Source organism: Cetorhinus maximus, chromosome 2, assembly GCF_964194155.1.
Source record: "Cetorhinus maximus chromosome 2, sCetMax3.hap1.1, whole genome shotgun sequence".
Taxonomy (NCBI): domain Eukaryota; kingdom Metazoa; phylum Chordata; class Chondrichthyes; order Lamniformes; family Cetorhinidae; genus Cetorhinus; species Cetorhinus maximus.
This window is the reverse complement of record NC_135880.1, coordinates 225309422-225335018: the sequence shown is the minus strand read 5'-3', so window position 1 is coordinate 225335018 and position 25597 is coordinate 225309422. Positions and strand designations below refer to the sequence as shown.

At 43.6% G+C, this 25597-nt stretch overlaps 1 protein-coding gene across 1 annotated transcript in view; it reads right to left on the bottom strand.

The window, feature by feature from the left end:
* Positions 1–25597, bottom strand: part of nectin1b (nectin cell adhesion molecule 1b) — a 603780-nt gene that overhangs the window by 228860 nt on the left and 349323 nt on the right. Inside the window, exon 6 of the mRNA XM_078533103.1 lies at positions 1774–1921. Coding sequence (XP_078389229.1) covers positions 1774–1921 — 148 coding nt within the window. The remainder of the gene's footprint in view (positions 1–1773; positions 1922–25597) is intronic.

The following is a 25597-nucleotide window of genomic DNA, read 5'->3' as shown; positions in this document are numbered from 1 at the left end:
AATTTTACAGAGAAAAAGATTGATCTCTAGTGTCAAAGGGACTGAGTCATAGTGAAAGATTAAAATTCTCATTCTCGTGTTCAAAGCCCTCCGTGGCTTTACCATTCTCTACCTGTGTAATCTTCTCCAGTCCCACAACTCTCCAACGTAACTGCGCTCCTCGAATTCTGGCCTCTTGTGCACCTCCAATTAACGTCCCCACCATTGGAGACCGTGCCTTCAGTTGCCCCGGACCCTAAGCTCTAGAATTCCCTCTCTAAGCCTCTCCGCCTCTCTACCCCTCTCTTCTCCTGTAAGATGTTCCTTAAAACCTACCTCTATCATCAACCAGGATAAAGCAGCCCCGCTTGATTGGCACCACAAAAACAAACATTCACTCCCTCCACCACCGACACACAGTAGCAGCAGTGTGTGTACCATCTACAAGATGCACTGCAGGAATTCATCAAGGCTCCTTTGACAGCACCTCCCAAACCCACGACCACTACCATCTAGAAGGACAAGGGCAGCAGATAGATGGGAACACCACCACCTGGAAGTTCCCCTCCAAGTCACTCACCATCCTGACTTGGAAATATATCACCGTTCCTTCACTGTCACTGGGTCAAAATCCTGGGACTCTCTTCCTAACAGCACTGTGGGTGTACCTACACCACATGGACTGCAGCAGTTCAAGAAGGCAGCTCAACACCACCTTCTCAAGGGCAATTAGGGATGGGCAATAAATGCTGACCTAGCCAGAGACGCCCACATCCTGTAAAATGAATTTAAAAAAGGCTTTTGATCACCTGACCCTAATGTAGATTGGGATCAGGATCTGTTTGATAATCACTCCTGTGGAGCACATATAACTATGTTAAAGGCATAACTTGTATTTGTATCATGCCTTGGTGCTCTGTGCTAATATGATGTGACTTTCTCCCTGATAACGTTTAATATTTCTGCAGAATGCAGTTAAAATGAAATGATGACTCACAGTTGTAGGCACCCAAATAACATGAAGAGGAAGCTATACTCACTCAGTGCATTGTTTTATTGTGCGAATCACTGCAGTGCTAACTCAGAAAACATTCATAAAAACTCCCATCCATGAAAATTCAGAATGAGTTGGCTTATACACAGATGCAACTGGGGACATTTTAATAAGATTTAAACAGTTCTAATTTAACAAGCTTACTTCAGTAAGAAAGGCGTGAGGTATAAAATAATGCCTTTAATGAGTGAGTGAACTAGACAAAGAGAGATAGAGACAGTGATAGAAAGATACATGATAGATAAATAGAGATAGATTTACTTTAGAACAGAGGAGGTTGAGGGGAGACCTTATTGAAGAGTATAAAATTGAGGGGTCTAGATAGAGTGAATAGGAAGACCTATTCGCCTGGGTTGAGGGGTCCATATCCAGGGGGCATAGATTTAGAGTGAGAGGTAGAAGGTTGAGAGAGAGAGAGAGAGAGAGAGAGAACTCAGTAGTCTCACAGTTTTGAGAATCATAAGAGTTTTCATGAGGGCAACAAGAAGCAAAGTAGGACAGCTTCACTTGAGCAGGTAGTCCGGAAACACAGACTCAGTCCCAGTCAGTACCCGGTCAATATTCAGTCTATAAAACCAGCTTCTTTGACCAAAGCTTTTGGCTATTGGCCTTAAGTCTCCTTATGTGGTTTAGAATCTAGGTTTTGCTTTCCAATGTTCCTGCGAAGCACCTTGAAACGTTTTATTGCATTAAAGGTGCTACATAAATGCAAGTTGTTGTTGCTTTTGGTCAGTACTCACAGGTCATTGTCTGTGTCCGCACGGTTCTTCTGTTGCCGTCGGTAAATGAAGAACACGGTTACTACGGCGCTGATGATGATAACAGCAGCAATGATTCCTCCCAGGATTCCGATCACACTTCCGGGTGCTCCCTGGGGGAGCGGTTTATCTGCAAATAGAAAACACAGCAAATGTTTAAACTGTGTTTCTCTGAAGAAGAGTCAGACGGACTCAAAACGTTAACTCTCTCTTTCTCTCCACAGATGCTGTTAGACCTGCTTAATTTTCCAGCATTTTCTATTTTTGTTTCAGATTTCCAGCATCCGCAGTATTTTGCTTTTATGTTGGTGCGTATGTTTGTATGTGTGTGAGCGTCTGTGTAAATCTTGGTGTGTGTGTTTGTGTAGGTGTTGGTGTGTGTGTTTGTGTAGGTGTTGGTGTGTGTTTGTGTGAGTGTTGGTGTGTGTGTTTGTGTAGGTGTTGGTGTGTGTGTTTGTGTAGGTGTTGGTGTGTGTGTTGGTGTAGGTGTTGGTGTGTGTGTTTGTGTAGGTGTTGGTGTGTGTTTGTGTGAGTGTTGGTGTGTGTGTTTGTGTAGGTGTTGGTGTGTGTGTTGGTGTAGGTGTTGGTGTGTGTGTTGGTGTAGGTGTTGGTGTGTGTTTGTGTAGGTGTTGGTGTGTGTTTCTGTAGGTGTTGGTGTGTGTATTGGTGTAGGTGTTGGTGTAGGTGTGTGTTTGTGTAGGTGTTGGTGTGTGTGTTGGTGTAGGTGTTGGTGTGTGTTTGTGTAGGTGTTGGTGTGTGTTTCTGTAGGTGTTGGTGTGTGTATTGGTGTAGGTGTTGGTGTAGGTGTGTGTTTGTGTAGGTGTTGGTGTGTGTGTTGGTGTAGGTGTTGCTGTGTGTTGGTGTAGGTGTTGGTGTGTGTTTGTGTAGGTGTTGGTGTGTGTGTTTGTGTAGGTGTTGGTGTGTGTGTTTGTGTAGGTGTTGGTGTGTGTGTTGGTGTAGGTGTTGGCGTGTGTTTGTGTAGGTGTTGGTGTGTGTTTGTGTAGGTGTTGGTGTGTGTATTGGTGTAGGTGTTGGCGTAGGTGTGTGTTTGTGTAGATGTTGGTGTGTGTGTGTTGGTGTAGGTGTTGGTGTGTGTTTGTGTAGGTGTTGGTGTGTGTGTTGGTGTAGGTGTTGGTGTGTGTTTGTGTAGGTGTTGGTGTGTGTTTGTGCAGGAGTTGTGTGTGTTTGTGTAGGTGTTGGTGTGTGTTTGTGTAGGTGTTGGTGTGTGTGTTGGTGTAGGTGTGTGTTTGTGCAGGTGTTGTTGTATGTTTGTGTAGGTTTGGTGTGTGTTTGTGTAGGTTTGGTGTGTGTTTGTGTAGGTGTTGGTTTGTGTGTTTCTGTAGGTGTGTGTGTGTGTTTGTGTAGGTGTTGTGTGTGTTTGTGTAGGTGTTATGTGAGTGTTTGTGTAGGTGTGTGTGTTTGTGTAAGTGTTGGTGTGTGTGTGTTTGTGTTGGTGTTGGTGTGTGTGTGTGTTTGTGTTGGTGTGTGTGTGTTTGTGTTGGTGTTGGTGTGTGTGTGTTTGTGTAAATGTTGGTGCGTGTGTGTTGGTGTTGGTGTGTGTGTGTTTGTGTAGGTGTTGGCGTGTGTGTTTCTATAAGTGTTGGTGTGTGTTTGTGTAGGTGTTGGTGTGTGTGTGTTTGTGTAGGTGTTGGTGTGTGTGTGTTTGTGTAAATGTTGGTGTGTGTATATTTGTGTAGGTGTGTGTGTGTTTGTATAGGTGTTGGTGTGTGTGTTTGTGTAGGTGTTATGTGTGGGTTTGTGTAGGTGTGTGTGTTTGTGTAAGTGTTGGTGTGTGTGTGTTTGTGTTGGTGTGTGTGTTTGTGTAGGTGTTATGTGTGTGTTTGTGTAGGTGTGTGTGTTTGTGTAGGTGTGTGTGTTTGTGTAAGTGTTGGTGTGTGTGTGTTTGTGTTGGTGTTGGTGTGTGTGTTGGTGTGTGTGTGTTTATGTTGGTGTTGGGTGTGTGTATGTGTAGGTGTTGTGTGTGTGTTTGTGTAGGTGTTGGTGTGTGTGTGTTTGTGTAAATGTTGGTGTGTGTATGATTGTGTAGGTGTTGTGTGTGTGTTTGTGTAGGTGTTGTGTGTGTGTTTGTGTAGGTGTTGGTGTGTGTGTGTTTGTGTAAATGTTGGTGTGTGTATGTTTGTGTAGGTGTTGTGTGTGTTTGTTTAGGTGTTGGTGTGTGTGTTTGTGTAGGTGCTGTGTGTGTGTTTGTGTAGGTGTGTATGTTTGTGTAGGTGTTCGTGTAGGTGTTTGTGTGTGTGTTTATGTTGGTGTGTGTGTGTTTGTGTTGGTGTTGTGCGTGTGTTTGTGTAGGTGTTGGTGTGTGTGTTTCCATAAGTGTTGGTATGTGTTTGTGTAGGTGTTGGTGTGTGTGTGTTTGTGTAGGTGTTGGTGTGTGTGTGTTTGTGTAGGTGTTGTGTGTGTGTTTGTGTAGGTGTTGGTGTGTGTGTGTTTGTGTAGGTGTTGGTGTGTGTGTGTTTGTGTAGGTGTTGGTGTGTGTGTGTTTGTGTAGGTGTTATGTGTGTGTTTGTGTAGGTGTTGGTGTGTGTGTTTGTGTAGGTGCTGTGTGTGTGTTTGTGTAGGTGTGTATGTTTGTGTAGGTGTTTGTGTAGGTGTTGGTGTGTGTGTTTGTGTTGGTGTGTGTGTGTTTGTGTTGTTGTTGTGTGTGTGTTTGTGTAGGTGTTGGTGTGTGTGTTTGTGTAGGTGTTATGTGTGTGTTTGTGTAGGTGTGTGTGTTTGTGTAGGTGTGTGTGTTTGTGTAAGTGTTGGTGTGTGTGTGTTTGTGTTGGTGTGTGTGTGTGTGTGTTGGTGTGTGTGTTTGTGTAAATGTTGGTGTGTGTGTGTGTTTGTGTTGGTGTTGGTGTGTGTGTGTTTGTGTTGGTGTTGTGTGTGTGTTTGTGTAGGTGTTGCGTGTGTGTTTGTGTAGGTGTTGTGTGCGTGTGTGTTTGTGTAAATGTTGGTGTGTGTATGTTTGTGTAGGTGTTGTGTGTGTTTGCGTAGGTGTTGGCGTGTGTGTTTGTGTAGGTTTTATGTGTGTGTTTGTGTAGGTGTGTGTGTTTGTGTAGGTGTGTGTGTTTGTGTAGGTGTTGGTGTGTGTGTTTGTGTAGGTGTTATGTGTGTGTTTGTGTTGGTGTGTGTGTTTGTGTTGGTGTGTGTGTTTGTGTTGGTGTGTGTGTGTGTTTGTGTAGGTGTTGGTGTGTGTGTTTCTATAAGTGTTGGTGTGTGTTTGTGTAGGTGTTGGTGTGTGTGTGTTTGTGTAGGTGTTGGTGTGTGTGTGCTTGTGTAAATGTTGGTGTGTGTATGTTTGTGTAGGTGTTGTGTGTGTGTTTGTGTAGGTGTGTGTGTGTGTTTGTGTAGGTGTTGGTGTGTGTGTTTGTGTAAATGATGGTGTGTGTATGTTTGTTTAGGTGTTGTGTGTGTTTGTGTAGGTGTTGGTGTGTGTGTTTGTGTAGGTGCTGTGTGTGTGTTTGTGTAGGTGTGTATGTTTGTGTAGGTGTTTGTATAGGTGTTGGTGTGTGTGTGTGTGTTTGTGTTGGTGTTGGTGTGTGTGTGTTTGTGTTGGTGTTGTGTGTGTGTTTGTGTAGGTGTTGGTGTGTGTGTTTCTATAAGTGTTGGTGTGTGTTTGTGTAGGTGTTGGTGTGTGTGTGTTTGTGTAGGTGTTGGTGTGTGTGTGTTTGTGTAAATGTTGGTGTGTGTGTGTTTGTGTAGGTGTTGGTGTGTGTGTGTTTGTTTAAATGTTGGTGTGTGTATGTTTGTGTAGGTGTTGTGTGTGTTTGTGTAGGTGTTGGTGTGTGTGTTTGTGTAGGTGTTGTGTGTGTGTTTGCGTAGGTGTGTATGTTTGTGTAGGTGTTTGTGTAGGTGTTGGTGTGTGTGTGTTTATGTTGGTGTGTGTGTGTTTGTGTTGGTGTTGTGTGTGTGTTTGTGTAGGTGTTGGTGTGTGTGTTTCTATAAGTGTTGGTGTGTGTTTGTGTAGGTGTTGGTGTGTGTGTGTTTGTGTAGGTGTTGGTGTGTGTGTTTGTGTAAATGTTGGTGTGTGTATGTTTGTGTAGGTGTTGTGTGTGTTTGTGTGTGTTTGTGTAGGTGTGTGTGTTTGTGGAAGTGTTGGTGTGTGTGTTTGTGTTGGTGTTGGTGTGTGTGTGTGTGTGTGTTGGTGTGTGTGTGTTTGTGTAAATGTTGGTGTGTGTTTGTGTAAGTGTTGGTGTGTGTGTTTGTGTTGGTGTGTGTGTGTTTGTGTAGGTGTTTTGTGTGTGTTTGTGTAGGTGTTGGCGTGTGTGTTTGTGTAGGTGCTGTGTGTGTGTTTGTGTAGGTGTGTATGTTTGTGTAGGTGTTTGTGTAGGTGTTGTTGTGTGTGTGTTTGTGTAAATGTTGGTGTGTGTGTGTTTGTGTAGGCGCTGGTGTGTGTGTTTGTGTAGGTGCTGTGTGTATGTTTGTGTAGGTGTTTGTGTCAATGTTGGTGTAGGTGTTGGTGTGTGTGTTTGTGTTGGTGTGTATGTTTGTGTAGGTGTTGGTGTGTGTTTGGTGTTGGTGTTGTGTGTGTGTCTGTGTTGGTGTGTTTGTGTTGGTGTTGCGTGTGTTTGTGTTGGTGTTGTGTGTGTGTTTGTGTAAGTGTTGTGTGTGTGTTTGTGTAGGCGCTGGTGTGTGTGTTTGTGTAGGTGTTGTGTGTGTGTTTGTGTAGGTGTGTATGTTTGTGTAGGTGTTTGTGTCGGTGATGCTGTAGGTGTTGGTGTGTGTGTTTGTGTTGGTGTGTGTGTGTTTGTGTTGGTGTGTGTGTTTCTATAAGTATTGGTTTGTGTTTGTGTAGGTGTTGTGTGTGTGTTTGTGTAGGTGTTGGTGTGTGTGTGTTTGTGTAAATGTTGGCGTGTGTATGTTTGTGTAGGTGTTGTGTGTGTGTTTGTGTAGGTGTTGGTGTGTGTGTTTGTGTAGGTGCTGTGTGTGAGTTTGTGTAGGTATGTACGTTTGTGTAGGTGTTTGTGTAGGTGTTGGTGTGTGTGTGTTTGTGTAAATGTTGGTGTGTGTGTGTTTGTGTATGCGCTGGTGTGTGTGTGTTTGTGTAGGTGCTGTGTGTGTGTTTGTGTAGGTGTGTATGTTTGTGTAGGTATTTGTGTCGGTGTTGGAGTAGGTGTTGGTGTGTGTTTTTGTGTTGGTGTGTGTGTGTGTAGTTGTTGTGTGTGTAGGTGTTGTGTGTGTGTTTGTGTTGGTGTGTGTGCGTTTGTGTTGGTGTGTATGTTTGTGTAGGTGTTGGAGTGTGTGTAGGTGTTGGTGTTGTGTGTGTGTCTGTGTTGGTGTGTTTGTGTTGGTGTTGTGTGTGTTTGTGTTGGTGTTGTGTGTGTGTTTGTGTAAGTGTTGTGTGTGTGTTTGTGTAGGCGCTGGTGTGTATGTTTGTGTAGGTGTTTGTGTAGGTGTTGGTGTGTGTGTGTTTATGTTGGTGTGTGTGTGTTTGTGTTGGTGTTGCTGTGTGTGTTTGTGTAGGTGTTGGTGTGTGTGTTTCTATAAGTGTTGGTGTGTGTTTGTGTAGGTGTTGGTGTGTGTGTGTTTGTGTAGGTGTTGGTGTGTGTGTTTGTGTAAATGTTGGTGTGTGTATGTTTGTGTAGGTGTTGTGTGTGTTTGTGTAGGTGTGTGTGTTTGTGGAAGTGTTGGTGTGTGTGTTTGTGTTGGTGTTGGTGTGTGTGTGTGTGTGTGTTGGTGTGTGTGTGTTTGTGTAAATGTTCGTGTGTGTTTGTGTAAGTGTTGGTGTGTGTGTTTGTGTTGGTGTGTGTGTGTTTGTGTAGGTGTTGTGTGTGTGTTTGTGTAGGTGTTGGCGTGTGTGTTTGTGTAGGTGCTGTGTGTGTGTTTGTGTAGGTGTGTATGTTTGTGTAGGTGTTTGTGTAGGTGTTGTTGTGTGTGTGTTTGTGTAAATGTTGGTGTGTGTGTGTTTGTGTAGGCGCTGGTGTGTGTGTTTGTGTAGGTGCTGTGTGTATGTTTGTGTAGGTGTTTGTGTCAATGTTGGTGTAGGTGTTGGTGTGTGTGTTTGTGTTGGTGTGTATGTTTGTGTAGGTGTTGGTGTGTGTTTGGTGTTGGTGTTGTGTGTGTGTCTGTGTTGGTGTGTTTGTGTTGGTGTTGCGTGTGTTTGTGTTGGTGTTGTGTGTGTGTTTGTGTAAGTGTTGTGTGTGTGTTTGTGTAGGCGCTGGTGTGTGTGTTTGTGTAGGTGTTGTGTGTGTGTTTGTGTAGGTGTGTATGTTTGTGTAGGTGTTTGTGTCGGTGATGCTGTAGGTGTTGGTGTGTGTGTTTGTGTTGGTGTGTGTGTGTTTGTGTTGGTGTGTGTGTTTCTATAAGTATTGGTTTGTGTTTGTGTAGGTGTTGTGTGTGTGTTTGTGTAGGTGTTGGTGTGTGTGTGTTTGTGTAAATGTTGGCGTGTGTATGTTTGTGTAGGTGTTGTGTGTGTGTTTGTGTAGGTGTTGGTGTGTGTGTTTGTGTAGGTGCTGTGTGTGAGTTTGTGTAGGTATGTACGTTTGTGTAGGTGTTTGTGTAGGTGTTGGTGTGTGTGTGTTTGTGTAAATGTTGGTGTGTGTGTGTTTGTGTATGCGCTGGTGTGTGTGTGTGTTTGTGCAGGTGCTGTGTGTGTGTTTGTGTAGGTGTTGGTGTGTGTGTTTGTGTGTGTGTTTGTGTTGGTGTTGGTGTGTGTGTGTGTGTTGGTGTTGGTGTGTGTGTGTTTATGTAAATGTTGGTGTGTGTGTTTGTGTAAGTGTTGGTGTGTGTGTGTTTGTGTTGGTGTTGTGTGTGTGTTTGTGTAGGTGTTGTGTTTGTGTAGCTGTTGGTGTGTGTGTTTGTGTTGGTGCTGTGTGTGTGTTTGTGTAGATGTGTATGTTTGTGTGGGTGTTTGTGTAGGTGTTGGTGTGTGTGTGTTTGTGTAAATGTTGGTGTGAGTGTGTTTATGTAGGCGCTGGTGTGTGTGTTTGTGTAGGTGCTGTGTGTGTGTTTGTGTAGGTGTGTATGTTTGTGTAGGTGTTTGTGTCGGTGCTGGTGTAGATGTTGGTGTGTGTGTGTTTGTTGTGGTGTGTGTGTGTGTGTGTAGGTGTTGTGTGTGTGTTTGTGTTGGTGTTGTGTGTGTGTTTGTGTAGGTGTTGGTGTGTGTGTTTGTGTAGGTGCTGTGTGTGTGTTTGTGTAGGTGTGTATGTTTGTGTAGGTGTGTGTGTGTTTGTGTTGGTGTGTATGTTTGTGTAGGTGTTGGTGTGTGTGTAGGTGTTGGTGTTGTGTGTGTGTCTGTGTTGGTGTGTTTGTGTTGGTGTTGTGTGTGTTTGTGTTGGTGTTCTGTGTGTGTTTGTGTAAGTGTTGTGTGTGTGTTTGTGTAGGCGCTGGTGTGTGTGTTTGTGTAGGTGCTGTGTGTGTGTTTGTGTAGGTGTCTATGTTTGTGTAGGTGTTTGTGTCGGTGATGCTGTAGGTGTTGGTGTGTGTGTTTGTGTTGGTGTGTGTGTGTTTGTGTTGGTGTGTGTGTTTCTATAAGTGTTGGTGTGTGTTTGTGTAGGTGTTGTGTGTGTGTTTGTGTAGGTGTTGGTGTGTGTGTGTAAATGTTGGTGTGTGTATGTTTGTGTAGGTGTTGTGTGTGTGTTTGTGTAGGTGTTGGTGTGTGTGTGTAAATGTTGGTGTGTGTATGTTTGTGTAGGTGTTGTGTGTGTGTTTCTGTAGGTGTGTGTGTTTGTGTAGGTGTTATGTGTGTGTTTGTGTAGCTGTGTGTGTTTGTGTGGGTGTGTGTGTTTCTGTAAGTGTTGGTGTGTGTGTGTTTGTGTTGGTGTGTGTGTGTGTTGGTGTTGGTGTGTGTGTGTTTGTGTAAATTTTGGTGTGTGTGTGTTTGCGTAAATGTTGGTGTGTGTGTGTTTGTGTTGGTGTGTGTGTGTGTGTTGGTGTGTGTGTGTTTGTGTAAATGTTGGTGTGTGTGTGTTTGTGTAAATGTTGGTGTGTGTATGTTTGTGTAGGTGTTGTGTGTGTGTTTGTGTAGGTGTTGGTGTGTGTGTTTGTGTAGGTGTTATGTGTGTGTTTGTGTAGCTGTGTGTGTTTGTGTGGATGTGTGTGTTTGTGTAAGTGTTGGTGTGTGTGTGTTTGGGTTGGTGTGTGTGTGTGTGTTGGTGTGTGTGTATTTGTGTAAATTTTGGTGTGTGTGTGTGTTTGTGTAAATGTTGGTGTGTGTGTGTATGTATTGGTGTGTGTGTGTGTGTTGGTGTGTGTGTGTTTGTGTAAATGTTGGTGTGTGTGTGTGTTTGTGTTGGTGTTGTGTGTGTGTTTGTGTAGGTGTTGTGTGTGTGTTTGTGTAGGTGTGTGTGTTTGTGTAGGTGTTGGTGTGTGTGTTTGTGTAGGTGCTGTCTGTGTGTTTGTGTAGGTGTGTGTGTTTGTGTAGGTGTGTATGTTTGTGTAGGTGATTGCGTAGGTGTTGGTGTGTGTGTGTTTATGTTGGTGTGTGTGTGTTTGTGTTGGTGTTGTCTGTGTGTTTGTGTAGGTATTGGTGTGTGTGTTTCTATAAGTGTTGGTGTGTGTTTGTGTAGGTGTTGGTGTGTGTGTGTTTGTGTAGGTGTTGGTGTGTGTGTGTTTGTGTAAATGTTGGTGTGTGTATGTTTGTGTAGGTGTTGTGTGTGTTTGTGTAGGCGTTGGTGTGTGTGTTTGTGTAGGTGTTAAGTGTGTGTTTGTGTAGGTGTGTGTGTTTGTGTAGGGGTGTGTGTTTGTGTAAGTGTTGGTGTGTGTCTGTTTGTGTTGGTGTTGGTGTGTGTGTGTTGGTGTGTGTGTTTGTGTAAATGTTGGTGTGTGTGTGTGTTTGTGTTGGTGTTGTTGTGTGTGTGTTTGTGTTGGTGTTGTGTGTGTGTTTGTGTAGGTGTTGTGTGTGTGTTTGTGTAGGTGTTGGTGTGTGTGTGTTTGTGTAAATGTTGGCGTGTGTATGTTTGTGTAGGTGTTGTGTGTGTGTTTGTGTAGGTGTTGGTGTGTGTGTTTGTGTAGGTGCTGTGTGTGAGTTTGTGTAGGTATGTACGTTTGTGTAGGTGTTTGTGTAGGTGTTGGTGTGTGTGTGTTTGTGTAAATGTTGGTGTGTGTGTGTTTGTGTATGCGCTGGTGTGTGTGTGTTTGTGTAGGTGCTGTGTGTGTGTTTGTGTAGGTGTTGGTGTGTGTGTTTGTGTAGGTGTTATGTGTGTGTTTGTGTAGGTGTGTGTGTATGTGTAGGTGTGTGTGTTTGTGTAAGTGTTGGTGTGTGTGTTTGTGTGTGTGTTTGTGTTGGTGTTGGTGTGTGTGTGTGTGTGTTGGTGTTGGTGTGTGTGTGTTTATGTAAATGTTGGTGTGTGTGTTTGTGTAAGTGTTGGTGTGTGTGTGTTTGTGTTGGTGTTGTGTGTGTGTTTGTGTAGGTGTTGTGTGTGTGTTTGTGTAGCTGTTGGTGTGTGTGTTTGTGTTGGTGCTGTGTGTGTGTTTGTGTAGATGTGTATGTTTGTGTGGGTGTTTGTGTAGGTGTTGGTGTGTGTGTGTTTGTGTAAATGTTGGTGTGAGTGTGTTTATGTAGGCGCTGGTGTGTGTGTTTGTGTAGGTGCTGTGTGTGTGTTTGTGTAGGTGTGTATGTTTGTGTAGGTGTTTGTGTCGGTGCTGGTGTAGATGTTGGTGTGTGTGTGTTTGTTGTGGTGTGTGTGTGTGTGTGTAGGTGTTGTGTGTGTGTTTGTGTTGGTGTTGTGTGTGTGTTTGTGTAGGTGTTGGTGTGTGTGTTTGTGTAGGTGCTGTGTGTGTGTTTGTGTAGGTGTGTATGTTTGTGTAGGTGTGTGTGTGTTTGTGTTGGTGTGTATGTTTGTGTAGGTGTTGGTGTGTGTGTAGGTGTTGGTGTTGTGTGTGTGTCTGTGTTGGTGTGTTTGTGTTGGTGTTGTGTGTGTTTGTGTTGGTGTTCTGTGTGTGTTTGTGTAAGTGTTGTGTGTGTGTTTGTGTAGGCGCTGGTGTGTGTGTTTGTGTAGGTGCTGTGTGTGTGTTTGTGTAGGTGTCTATGTTTGTGTAGGTGTTTGTGTCGGTGATGCTGTAGGTGTTGGTGTGTGTGTTTGTGTTGGTGTGTGTGTGTTTGTGTTGGTGTGTGTGTTTCTATAAGTGTTGGTGTGTGTTTGTGTAGGTGTTGTGTGTGTGTTTGTGTAGGTGTTGGTGTGTGTGTGTAAATGTTGGTGTGTGTATGTTTGTGTAGGTGTTGTGTGTGTGTTTGTGTAGGTGTTGGTGTGTGTGTGTAAATGTTGGTGTGTGTATGTTTGTGTAGGTGTTGTGTGTGTGTTTGTGTAGGTGTGTGTGTTTGTGTAGGTGTTATGTGTGTGTTTGTGTAGCTGTGTGTGTTTGTGTGGGTGTGTGTGTTTCTGTAAGTGTTGGTGTGTGTGTGTTTGTGTTGGTGTGTGTGTGTGTTGGTGTTGGTGTGTGTGTGTTTGTGTAAATTTTGGTGTGTGTGTGTTTGCGTAAATGTTGGTGTGTGTGTGTTTGTGTTGGTGTGTGTGTGTGTGTTGGTGTGTGTGTGTTTGTGTAAATGTTGGTGTGTCTATGTTTGTGTAGGTGTTGTGTGTGTGTTTGTGTAGGTGTTGGTGTGTGTGTTTGTGTAGGTGTTGGTGTGTGTGTTTGTGTAGCTGTGTGTGTTTGTGTGGATGTTTGTGTTTGTGTAAGTGTTGGTGTGTGTGTGTTTGGGTTGGTGTGTGTGTGTGTTGGTGTGTGTGTATTTGTGTAAATTTTGGTGTGTGTGTGTGTTTGTGTAAATGTTGGTGTGTGTGTGTATGTATTGGTGTGTGTGTGTGTTGGTGTGTGTGTGTTTGTGTAAATGTTGGTGTGTGTGTGTTTGTGTTGGTGTTGTGTGTGTGTTTGTGTAGGTGTTGTGTGTGTGTTTGTGTAGGTGTGTGTGTTTGTGTAGGTGTTGGTGTGTGTGTTTGTGTAGGTGCTGTCTGTGTGTTTGTGTAGGTGTGTGTGTTTGTGTAGGTGTGTATGTTTGTGTAGGTGATTGCGTAGGTGTTGGTGTGTGTGTGTTTATGTTGGTGTGTGTGTGTTTGTGTTGGTGTTGTCTGTGTGTTTGTGTAGGTATTGGTGTGTGTGTTTCTATAAGTGTTGGTGTGTGTTTGTGTAGGTGTTGGTGTGTGTGTGTTTGTGTAGGTGTTGGTGTGTGTGTGTTTGTGTAAATGTTGGTGTGTGTATGTTTGTGTAGGTGTTGTGTGTGTTTGTGTAGGCGTTGGTGTGTGTGTTTGTGTAGGTGTTATGTGTGTGTTTGTGTAGGTGTGTGTGTTTGTGTAGGGGTGTGTGTTTGTGTAAGTGTTGGTGTGTGTCTGTTTGTGTTGGTGTTGGTGTGTGTGTGTTGGTGTGTGTGTTTGTGTAAATGTTGGTGTGTGTGTGTGTTTGTGTTGGTGTTGTTGTGTGTGTGTTTGTGTTGGTGTTGTGTGTGTGTTTGTGTAGATGTTGTGTGTGTTTGTGTAGGTGTGTATGTTTGTGTAGGTGTTTGTGTACGTGTTGGTGTGTGTGTGTTTGTGTAAATGTTGGTGTGTGTGTGTGTTTGTGTAGGTGTTTGCGTAGGTGTTGGTGTGTGTGTGTTTATGTTGGTGTGTGTGTGTTTGTGTTGGTGTTGTGTGTGTGTTTGTGTAGGTATTGGTGTGTGTGTTTCTATAAGTGTTGGTGTGTGTTTGTGTAGGTGTTGGTGTGTGTGTTTGTGTAGGTGTTGGTGTGTGTGTGTTTGTGTAAATGTTGGTGTGTGTATGTTTGTGTAGGTGTTGTGTGTGTGTTTGTGTAGGCGTTATGTGTGTGTTTGTGTAGGTGTGTGTGTTTGTGTAGGTGTGTGTGTTTGTGTAAGTGTTGGTGTGTGTGTGTTTGTGTTGGTGTGTGTGTTTGTGTAGGTGTTGGTGTGTGTGTGTTTGTGTTGGTGTGTGTGTGTTTGTGTAAATGTTGGTGTGTGTGTGTTTGTGTTGGTGTGTGTGTTGGTGTTGGTGTGTGTGTGTTTGTGTAGGTGTTGTGTGTGTGTTTGTGTAGGTTTTGGTGTGTGTGTTTGTGTAAATGTTGGTGTGTGTATGTTTGTGTAGGTGTTGTGTGTGTTTGTGAAGGTGTTGGTGTGTATGTTTGTGTAGGTGCTGTGTGTGTGTTTGTGTAGGTGTGTATGTTTGTGTAGATGTTTGTGTAGGTGTTGGTGTGCGTGTGTTTGTGTAAATGTTGGTGTGTTTGTGTAGGTGTAGAGTGTGTGTGTTTGTGTAGGCGCTGGTGTGTGTGGTTGTGTAGGTGCTGCGTGTGTGTTTGTGTAGGTGTGTATGTTTGTGTAGGTGTTTGTGTCGGTGTTGGTGTAGGTGTTGGTGTGTGTGTAGGTGTTGGTGTGTGTGTAGGTGTTGTGTGTGTTTGTGTTGGTGTTGTGTGTGTGTTTGTGTAAGTGTTGTGTGTGTGTTTGTGTAAGTGTTGTGTGTGTGTTTGTGTAGGCGCTGGTGTGTGTGTTTGTGTAGGTGTGTATGTTTGTGTAGGTGTTTGTGTCGGTGTTGGTGTAGGTGTTGGTATGTGTGTTTATGTGTTTGTTTGTGTAAGTGTTGGTGTGTGTGTGTTTGTGTAGGTGTTGGTGTGTGTGTTTATGTGTTTGTGTAAGTGTTGGTGTGTTTGTGTAGGTGTTGATGTGTGCGTGTTTGTGTAGGTGTTGGTGTGTGTGTTTATGTGTTTGTTTGTGTAAGTGTTGGTGTGTGTGTGTTTGTGTAGGTGTTGGCGTGTGTGTTTCTGTGTTTGTTTGTGTAAGTGTTGGTGTGTAGTGTGTTTGTGTAGGTGTTGATGTGTGTGTGTTTGTGTAGTTGACGGTGTGTGTGTTTATGTGTTTGTTTGTGTAAGTGTTGGTGTGTAGTGTGTTTGTGTAGGTGTTGGTGTGTGTTTGTGTAGGTGTTGGTGTGTGTGTGTTTGTGTAGGTGTTGGTGTGTGTGTTTATGTGTTTGTTTGTGTAGGTGTTGGTGTGTGTGTGTTTGTGTAGGTGTTGGTGTGTGTATTTATGTGTTTGTTTGTGTAAGTGTTGGTGTGTAGTGTGTTTGTGTAGGTGTTGGTGTGTAGTGTGTTTGTGTAGGTGTTGGTGTGTGTGTGTTTGTGTAGGTGTTGGTGTGTGTGTGTTTGTGTAGGTGTTGGTGTGTGTGTGTTTGTGTAGGTGTTGGTGTGTGTGTGTTTGTGTAGGTGTTGGTGTGTGTATTTATGTGTCTGTGTTTGTGTAAGTGTTGGTGTGTAGTGTGTTTGTGTAGGTGTTGGTGTGTAGTGTGTTTGTGTAGGTGTTGGTGTGTGTGTGTTTGTGTAGGTGTTGGTGTGTGTATTTATGTGTTTGTTTGTGTAAGTGTTGGTGTGTAGTGTGTTTGTGTAGGTGTTGGTGTGTAGTGTGTTTGTGTAGGTGTTGGTGTGTGTGTGTTTGTGTAGGTGTTGGTGTGTGTGTGTTTGTGTAGGTGTTGGTGTGTGTATGTTTGTGTAGGTGTTGGTGTGTGTGTGTTTGTATAGGTGTTGGTGTGTGTGTGTCTGCATTTTCTTGTTCTGTTAGACACTTTCCACAATGTAAACGCTGTTAAAGTTAAAGCCAAAGGTGATGAATTTGGAGAGAATGGCTGACTGACAGAGTAGGTTGAGTCTGCCCTCCACAGTTTTGATCCTCCCCGTAATGGAGGTCAGATCGCCTGGCCAGTCTAGCTTGCTGCTTGTTACTGATGGATCACGAGAGAGAGGAAGGGTCGTTAGGAAGTTGTGACATTTGCTCTCAAGCCTCAATTTTATAGGTCAGTAAAACCAATCGAAGGCTTCCAGTGTGTCACCCAGACACCTCAGCTCCAAATAAATTGGAGGGAGACATACGACGGTGGTCAGTGTCTGAATAAAAAAGAACACTGATTTCCTTCATAAAGACCAATGTGATACCACAGTCTGATTCAATTAACTTCATTCTGTAGACAATGTCAAATATAAAATATAAAACGTAATTGAATCTGTTCAAACCAGTAGTGATCATGTGAGAGTTACAGTACAACTCTTAACATTATCTTTGTGTCAGCATCACTCCCAGCTCAGGTCCACATGGCCAATGACATTCACAGCACAGAAACAGGCTATTGGGTTCTACTGGTCTGAGGGGTTTGCTGCTCCACACCATCCTCCTCCCATCATACGTCATCTCACCCTATCAACATATCCCCGTATCTCCCTCTCACATTTACCTAACTTTCCCTCAGATATATCTATATTATTCACCTCAGCACTCCCTGTGAGTGGGTTCCACATTTTCCCCACTCTCTGAGTAAAGACGTTTCTCCTGAATTCCCTATTGGATTTATTACTGACTATCTTATATTTCTGGCCTCGTCTGTAAATGGAAACACTTTCTCTATGACTGTGACCGTGTATTACCACCCACAATGGGTTTTATTGTCTCCATTTCACTTTTGGCCCTTCTCAAGCTGCAACTTTTTGAGTAACATCACTCACTCTTCTGCAAACATCTATGGAATTAAGCTCCAACTAAACTGCTTTCACTTTACTCTCAGATCAATGTCAAATCTCTCCATTTGCCATTTGTCTGGAGTCTCAGTAAATACCAGTGCCTGCAAGTTCCCCTCCAAGCCACTCACCACCCTGACTTGGAAATATATCGCTGTTCCTTCACTGTCGCTGGGTCACAATCCTGGAACTCCCTCCCTAACAGCACTGCGGGTGTATCTACTGCCATTCAAGAAAGCAGCTCACCACCACCTTCTCAAGGGCAATTAGGGATGGGCAATAAATGCTGGCCTAGCCTGCAAAGCCCATATACTAAGAATGAATTAAAAAACATGTCATTTTATTGAAAATTTGTAGCTGGTTTGCAATGAAGAATTGGGTTGATATTGTTCAAACTCATCACACAGCAGGGATCCTGAGAGCCATAGGCATTCAAGCTATCAGTCAAGACTGGTCATCCCCGGGGGATCACACTGTCATGGTTAACTCATCTATCCAAAGTCTTGACCTTGACCAGGATAGCACTGGTCAGGGGAAATGCAACATTCAGACTGGCCTGAATGAAGAGATGTGGAGATACCAGCAAGGCAGAATAGGAAAGGGAGAGTATAGTCTGTTCTCCTCAGTCATTTCCAGGTAGCACAATCAGCTACCTCCATGGCTTTGCACTGATTTAATAGTTAGACACACAATAAATATATGTTCTCGAGTTTCTAGAGGACGATGCTAGGGATGGAAGGTTTGCTGGATGCAGTGACTCAGTTCTGTTTTAAATGATTCATCCATTTTGATATGTGTCAAGTTTAAGCATGTTCTATAGCGAGGGCGAATCTGTGCAATTGTTAGGGATGGTCAGATGGTGTCACACCCATAACTCTGCACATTATAATCAGGAATGATGTGCCTGACTCATCTCCTGATGTTTTACATCAGTTGAAGTTTACGATACACACCCAGACGGCTGAATGAGGCACTGTGCAGAACATCTCCTTAGTGAGGGGTCTTAGACAGGACAAATGGAGAGAAACTCTCCCTGTTGGCGGAACAGCCAAGAACCCGGGGGCCACTGATTTAAGGATATCGGCAAAAGAATTAAGGGTGACATGAGAAAAATCTTTTTTTACGCAGCGAGTTGTTAGGATCTGGAATGCACTGCCTGACAATGTAGGGGAGGCAGATTCAATCGAGGCCTTGGGAAGGCAATCGGATCAGCAGCTGAAGAGGAATAATTTGCAGGGCTACGGGGAGAGGGTGGGGGAATGGGACAAGCTGCATTGCACTTCCAGAGAGTCGGCATGGACACGATGGGCTGAATGGCCTCCTTCTGTGCTGTAACCATTCTATGATTCGGCGATTCCTTCACCCAATCCAAACAGCTTACTTTAATACTAAATGCAGAAGTGTATTTCTTGTTTGAGCAGGTGTAACAAACTGACTGAAGCCAGTTATTGTCGAATGTAGATAACCAATAGTAAAATGATACTGGATTAGTCCAGAAGTGATATTCTTGGTGACACCTTCTGGGCAATTCTGTTTCTTTTAATCAGTATTAGTCTCTTCCTCCCTCATGGCTTCAAAAAAACACGATCTCATTTTAATTGTTTTTTTCCTGAGCTGTGGGCAGCAACAAGAGCTAAAAATAAATGCTTCTATCAAAAAAAACATTACGCCAATCTAACAGAGTTAGAGGCTGCTCTGGAGAAGAGTCACACGGACTCGAAACATTAACCCTGTTTCTCTCTCCCCGCAGACGCTGCCAGACCTGCTGAGTTTCTCCAGCATTTTCTGTTTTTGTTTCAGGTTTCCAGCATCCGCAGTGTTTTGCTTTTATTTAACAGAGTTAATGTTTTGACGAAAGGTCTCAGACCTGAAATGTTAACTCTGTTTCTTTCTCCACAGATGTTGCCTGACCTGTCCGGTATTTCCAGCATTTTCTGTTTTTGTTTCAGATTTCCAACATCTGTGCTATTTTGTTTTTGTATTGTGCCAACCGAGTTCACCGGCCACACACTCTGTGGGAGGTGCTTGGTTTAAGCATCAATTCCAACTCAATCTAGGCTGCCACTCCAGTATGGTATTGAGAGATTACAGTGCAGTGCTGAGGGATTACAGTGTGTAAATCAGAGATTACAGTGCAGTATTGAGGGATTACAGTGTGTAAATCAGATATTACAGTGCAGTATTGAGGGATTACAGTGTGTAAATCAGAGATTACAGTGCAGTACTGAGGGATTACAGTGTGTAAATCAGAGATTACAGTGCAGTATTGAGGGATTACAGTGTGTAAATCAGAGATTACAGTGCAGTACTGAGAGGTTACAGTGTGTAAATCAGAGATTACAGTGCAGTATTGAGGGATTACAGTGTGTAAATCAAAGATTACAGTGCAGTACTGAGGGATTACAGTGTGTAAATCAGAGATTACAGTGCAGTACTGAGGGATTAGAGTGTGTAAATCAGAGATTACAGTGCAGTATTGAGGGATTACAGTGTGTAAATCAGAGATTACAGTGCAGTACTGAGGGATTACAGTGTGTAAATCAGAGATTACAGTGCAGTATTGAGGGATTACAGTGTGTAAATCAGAGATTACAGTGCAGTATTGAGGGATTACAGTGTGTAAATCAGAGATTACAGTGCAGTATTGAGGGATTACAGTGTGTAAATCAGAGATTACAGTGCAGTATTGAGAGATTACAGTGTGTAAATCAGAGATTACAGTGCAGTACTGAGAGGTTACAGTGTGTAAATCAGATACTACAGTGCAGTATTGAGGGATTACAGTGTGTAAATCAGAGATTACAGTGCAGTATTGAGGGATTACAGTGTGCAAATCAGAGATTGCAGTGCAGTACTGAGAGGTTACAGTGTGTAAATCAGAGATTACAGTGCAGTATTGAGGGATTACAGTGTGTAAATCAGAGATTACAGTGCAGTATTGAGGGATTACAGTGTGCAAATCAGAGATTGCAGTGCAGTACTGAGAGGTTACAGTGCAGTATTGAGGGATTACAGTGTGTAACTCAGAGATTACAGTGCAGTATTGAGGGATTACAGTGTGTAAATCAGAGATTAGGGATGGACAATAAATGCTGGCCCAGCCAGCAAAGCCCACACTCCATGCATGAATAAAATAAATAAATACAGTGCAGTACTGAGGGATTACAGCGTGTAACTGCAATGACCTTGATGTACCAGACAGGTTTCTTACTTGAAACCGATAATTTTATTATAGAGCTCTTTTAGAAACTACATGCTTGATTCAGGTCCATGACTAGAAACCTCCGCCCCTCGGATTACCTGCGTTTAGGGCTCATTCATCAGAACAATCACAAGACCCCGAATAGGCAGTAGGAAAGGTAATAACTACAGTAACTCAGAGATTACAGTGTAGTATTAAGAGGTTACAGTATGATATGGAGACATAACAGTGCGATACTGGGGGATCCCTCATGCTTTGATTAAAGTCAGGTTATGTCTACTTGTCTTTGTGTTGAACACTATATTAAAGATCATCTGTACCAGTCCAAAGATCTCCCAGTGTCCTGACCAACATTTCCACTCAACGTACCAATTAACTGATCACTGTAATTTGTGGCTCTCTGTAAATGGCCTCCTGCACTTGCTACAAAACTACATTGAATGAAATTCAGAATAATTTCTTGTATGTGAAGTGAGATGTTTCTGAGTGATGTTCAGGTGCTGTATAAATCTTTCATTAATACAGATAGACACCCACAAACAGGTTTGCAAATATAGAACCATACAGCCAATTAAAGGTCATCAATTTTACTTAAAAAGGCATCTGTTAAAATGGTACAAAGATCCAAACATTCTTCCCACACACAATTGCAGACACAAACCAGCAAATTATTCTAAAAAGTCAGCCGCACAAGAGGCGGTTGTCATAGTAACAGCAGAAATTAGAGATCAATAAAAGGCCCCTTGGCCCCTCAAATGCAATCCCTCCCACAACTGCTGTACAATCTAGAACAAAAACAAAAATACCTGGATAAACTCAGCAGGTCTGACAGCATCTGTGGAGAGGGATACAGTTAACGTTTTGAGTCCGTATGACCCTTCATCAGAACTAAGACAAATAGAAATGAGATGAAATATAAACTGGTAGAGGGGGGGTGGGACAGGAGAGCTCGATAGGGGGCCAGTGATAAGTGGAGGCCAAAAAGGATTGCCAAAGATGTCATAGACAAAAGGACAAAGGGGTGTTGATGGTGGTGATATTATCTAAAGGATGTGCTAATGGGGACATTAAGGGAAGCAAGCTAGTGGCAGATGGCCCTAGTGGGGGTGGGGTGGGGGGAAGGGATCGAAATGGGCTAAAAGGTGGAGATGAAACAATAGATCAAAATAAATTTCAAAATAGGAGGGAAAAGAAAAAAATATAGTGTAAAAAAAAAACTTATAAATTATTGGAAAAGGGGGGGTCAGAAAGGGGGTGGGGATGGAGGAACCTCATCATGAAGGGATTTGAAAACAAGGATGAGAGTTTTAAGAATGAACTGCTGTTTAACCTGGAACAACATAGGTCAATGAACACAGTGGGTGATGGGTAAATGGGATTTGGGGCGAGTTAGGATACAGGCAGCAGAGTTTTGGATGAGCTCAAGTTTATGGAGGACGGAAGATGGGAGGCCGGCAGGAGTTTGTTACAATAGTCAGGTCTGGGGGTAATAAAGGTATAAATGAGGGTCTCAGTAACTGAGGAGCTGAGGCAGGGGTGGAGTTTGGAGGTGTTACACTGGCGGGAATAGGCAGTCTTAGTGATGGGATGAATATGTGGTGGCAAGTTCATTTCAACTCCAAGGTCGTGAAGGATGTGGTTCAGCCTCAGACAGTTGCCAGAGAGAGGGATGGAGTCGGTGGCTAGGGAATTGTAGCAGGGATTGAAGATAATGGCTTTAAAATGAAAGGCTTTTTGGTTTGCTATGTGCTCAATTTGTTTTGCAGATTTCCAGTTAGTGGGATTAACATGTTATTGTGTTTTGATGGTGCACAGTTTTAAAGTTTACTAATTCCTCTGCTTGAAATAAAGAATTTTAGATTTGCCTAATCATAGAATTAAATAGAAGTTACAGTACAGAAAATGTCATTTCGTCTGGTAGGTTTTTATTCTCCACACCAGCCTCCCCCCCACCCAACTTCATTTCATCCCATCAACATATTCCTCTATTCCGTTCTCCCTCAGGTGTTTATCCAGCCTCCCTTTAAATGAATCTATGTTATTCACTTCAACCACTCCCTGTGGGAGTGAGTTCCACATCCTTATGTTTGTACTATGCTGGTAGTGCTGATATCCCACTGTTGCCAACCATGGTGGAATATGGTGAATTAGGTGTCTCACTGAGATCTTGAGACTTGTATATTTAAACATGAACCTTTTATTGTGAAGCTTTAACTATTTACAGATCTCATGTTACTGTCATGCATGGTGTTGCTTCTCCCATGCAGATAGGCTGCTTCTAGAGTGTTCTTTCTAGATTGTTCTCTCAGTCTATTACCATGTGACTCTATACATCATACTATGGGTGGTGCTTTTCTCCAGTCCCACATTAATCCTTACTCGCCGAGCACCTTTATATCACAATGGCATGGCAGGTACATCATACAACACTCACCACTCTCTGGGTAAATGAGTTTCACCTGAATTCCCTATTTGATTTAATAGTGGCTATCTTATATTAATGGTTTTGGTTTCTCTACAAGTGGAAACATTTTCTCTCTGTCTACCCTATCAAAGCCTTTCATAATCATAAAGATCTCCATCAGGTTGCCCTTCAGCTTTGTCATTTCTAGAGCTCAAAGTCTGCATTTTCCTGCTCCATAACACCCAGGAGACCCCTTCACTGTGGAGACAAGTGGAGTTAGATTTGGAATACTGGGGGTGTGAGCTGAGCAATGTACTGATAGGAATCTGAAGACCCAAACCCTCCGGCTGATTGATCATAGAGTGGACAATGGAAAGTCAAGAAGAGATGAGATAATGAGAGCTCAGGTCAGAGAAATTACAACATGAACCACTGAACCAATCCATATACACCAAACACTTCAGTTCCCAGAAACGGCAATACTTTGAAAGCATATAGATCTTAGCTAATGAGAAGCTTGCTATGAATATTCTGTGTCAGATATGCTCATATATTAATCAAGGATCCGGTCAGAAGCAGTTATGACCAATCAAAATAGGATCTGCAACAAAGATCATAAGACAATAAGAAATATGAGCAGCAGGAGGCCATTCAGCCCCTTGAGCTTGTTCTGCCATTCAATAAGATCATGGCCGATCTGATTGCAGCCTTAACTCCACTTTTCCTCCATAACCCTTGACTTCTTTGTATACCAAACATCTGCTAACTCAGCCCTTGAATATATTCAATGACCAGTCTCCACAGCTTTCTGGGAAAGTGAATTCCAAGGATTCACAACCCTCTGAGAGAAGAAATTCCTCCTCATCTTCATCTTAAATGGGAGGCCCCTTACTTTTAAACTGTGCCCACTAGTTTTTGTTGTAATATGCCTTTAAGGGATTAGCAGCATGCCCACACTAGGAGGGAAGTGTGTCAGGTGATCCAGCCTCAGTTTCACTTTGGCCTGTGAGCAGAACACGGCACATACAGCCCTGCTGCTGATGTCTTCAGGTTTGCTATCCGTGTGCATATGCCCCATGTGCCTCGTGTAAATAAATGGACCCATAACGTTTGACCAATCCCTTATAAGTGATTGGTCCCTATATCGTGATAAAAACATGACATGGTGTTCAGCAGTGGTCAAGCGCCTGGCGGTAAGACTAAGTACAGGTATGACATGGTGAACAGCCTTAGATGGTGCTAACATGGCAGGAGAGACCCTCAGCATTTTGATCAGACCACAAAGAGTTTGCAGCGTTGGAAAGTGTTGAAATTGCGGTGTGATGACTGCACTGAAAAGCTTTGAAGCCACAGGGCAGAGACAGTCCTGAAATAAAGAGCTGCTAAGCAGACGGATTTCTCGTGGTGAGATTGCAGCGCATATAGTCCATCAATCCCAGGAGGAAGGTCAAAGGGATATTGTCAAAATGTCCACAAAATTCCCCAGTTTGAATGGGGCTGCAGCTGACCTACTCTCCGAATTCAAAATATTTAAACAGCGTACAGAGCTATGGTATCCTTGATTCAGGTGAGTCTGAACCAGGCAAGCCAGCCATAAAAATTCGCCTAGCAATTGGGAATGAAGGTCTACACAGGCTGCTGCATACATCAGGATTAACAACGGAAGAGCTAAAGGATCCCCAAAAGATATGGACGACATTGGAAGAATCGGGTTAAACTTCTGAGGCAGGATTTTGCTCTTGGCGTGCGGGCTCAGTGGGGGAGGTCGGGAAGCTGCCCGCGATCGAGCCCGGAAGGCAGTGTCACACCAGCGTGGAACACGAGCGGCAGTGCTGAGCACTGAGCGCTGCCTGTGCGAGCGGAGGGAAGAGTGTGAACTGGGCGAGCGCAACCTTCACACATGCGCACGAGTGTGTGCGCTACATAATCCCCCTGAGGCACAGAGCTGCCTCAGGGAGATGAACTGATTTCAGATAAAAAATTACTGATCTTATAAATGTTATGAAACGTGCCCCCTCGTGTGACTCTGTCACCTGAGCAGGGACATGTTTTTAATTCAAGTGTAAAATTTTCCATGTGATTTTTATTTGCTTTAGGAAACCTCATTGTGGATGAGGTTTCCTAAAAAATGTAAAGGCCGCTTGGCCTTTTCGCCTGCCCACCAACCGTTAGGTTGGACGGGCAGGGTAAATTTGAATTTAATTAAATTTTTAATGGCCTTATTAGGCCTTTTAATTGTCGGTGGGCGCGCTGCTGACTCTGGCGCATGCCCGGCGAACAAAACATTGTGGATCATTTTACACTTGGCCGGGTTGTGCGCCCGCACGCCTGTCGAGTGTAATTTTCTGCCCCGTATTCATCGACTAGAGTTCATGTCATTTCAACAACAGCCGACAGAATCCATAGACCACTTCATCATCAGATGCAGAGCACAGGGTAGGTACTGTGGTTTTCAAACACAGAGCTGGCAGACAGAATTGTTGAGTTGGTGATCGCACCCGTTCCCATGGAAACATTCCGGAAAGGTCTGCCAGACAAGCCCAAAATGTATAGCGTCAAAGAGCTACTCAAGGATGGACACAAGTACGAAGCGATCCTCACAGGTCAATGAAGCTTACGGGTCCTAAGTACAACCTCAATTGTTGACGCACTTACTAAAACAGCCAAACCTAGCAGGACATGTGGAAGGTGTGGCCTTCTGCAGGCACCAAGGAAATTCCCAGCTTTCCACCAATTCTGCAAGGCATGTGGCAGAAAGGGCCATTGGCAGCGGCAGTGCACTAGAGCAAAGGCTGATGTAGCTACAAAGAGCCGTGCGCTGATCCAAACAGACTGTACACAATGGGGACCTTCAAGCAATAAGAATGGCCAATTGGTATCCTGTCAGAAACACATACATGAGGTGATTGACAAACCAGAAAATGACGAAGAGTGGTGAACATACATTTCACACCGTCAATCTCTTGGAAAACATAGAGACCGTCACACCGTCTGAAGTGTTTGCCAAGATTCAAATTATCTGTCCTAAGAAAGTTGGTGACTATTCATTATTGGCCAAGATTGACACAGGGGCAAGTGCCAACATCCTACCTATGCAGATTCTAAAAGATATGTATCCATAGACATGGAGGCCACAGGGCTAAACCCACCACTGATCAACTTTCAGCGTATAATGGTTCACTAATTCCACGTGCAGGATCCATTGTCCTGGAGTGCAAGTACAATCAATTCTCCTGGTTGCCAAAGATGTTCTACATTGTGGAGACTAAAGGGCCAGTGATTGCAGGTCTACTGGCATGTCATGACTTCACACTAGTGACAATCCATGGAATCAGTCAGAGAGCACAAGGCAGATCAATCTCAGAAACTACTCCTATCACCTGAGTTCAAGACCTGACATTGAAATATCCAGAATGTTTCGACAAAATTGGCAGTTTCAGAGGAGCTGAAACACTACGCTTGCAGGAGAATGCAAGTCCGTCATCTGATCTGGTACATTTTGTGCAACTCAAATGCCAGCAGCTCCAAGAAGAAATGGCGAGAGATTCCACACCACAGAAACTATGGAAAACCACCACTGAAGGATGGCCTGATTGAATATATATAGCGTGTCCACAAGACCATTTTGGCCTTACTGGGATGAGCTAGGCGTCTCCGGGTGACTCATTGTTAAAGGCAGGCAGGTCATCATACTGGAATCTTTGTAACCTGGTATTCTTCAACAACGGTGTTCTCGATGGACATCAGCTCACATTCCAGTCAGACTCACTGATTAATTCCGA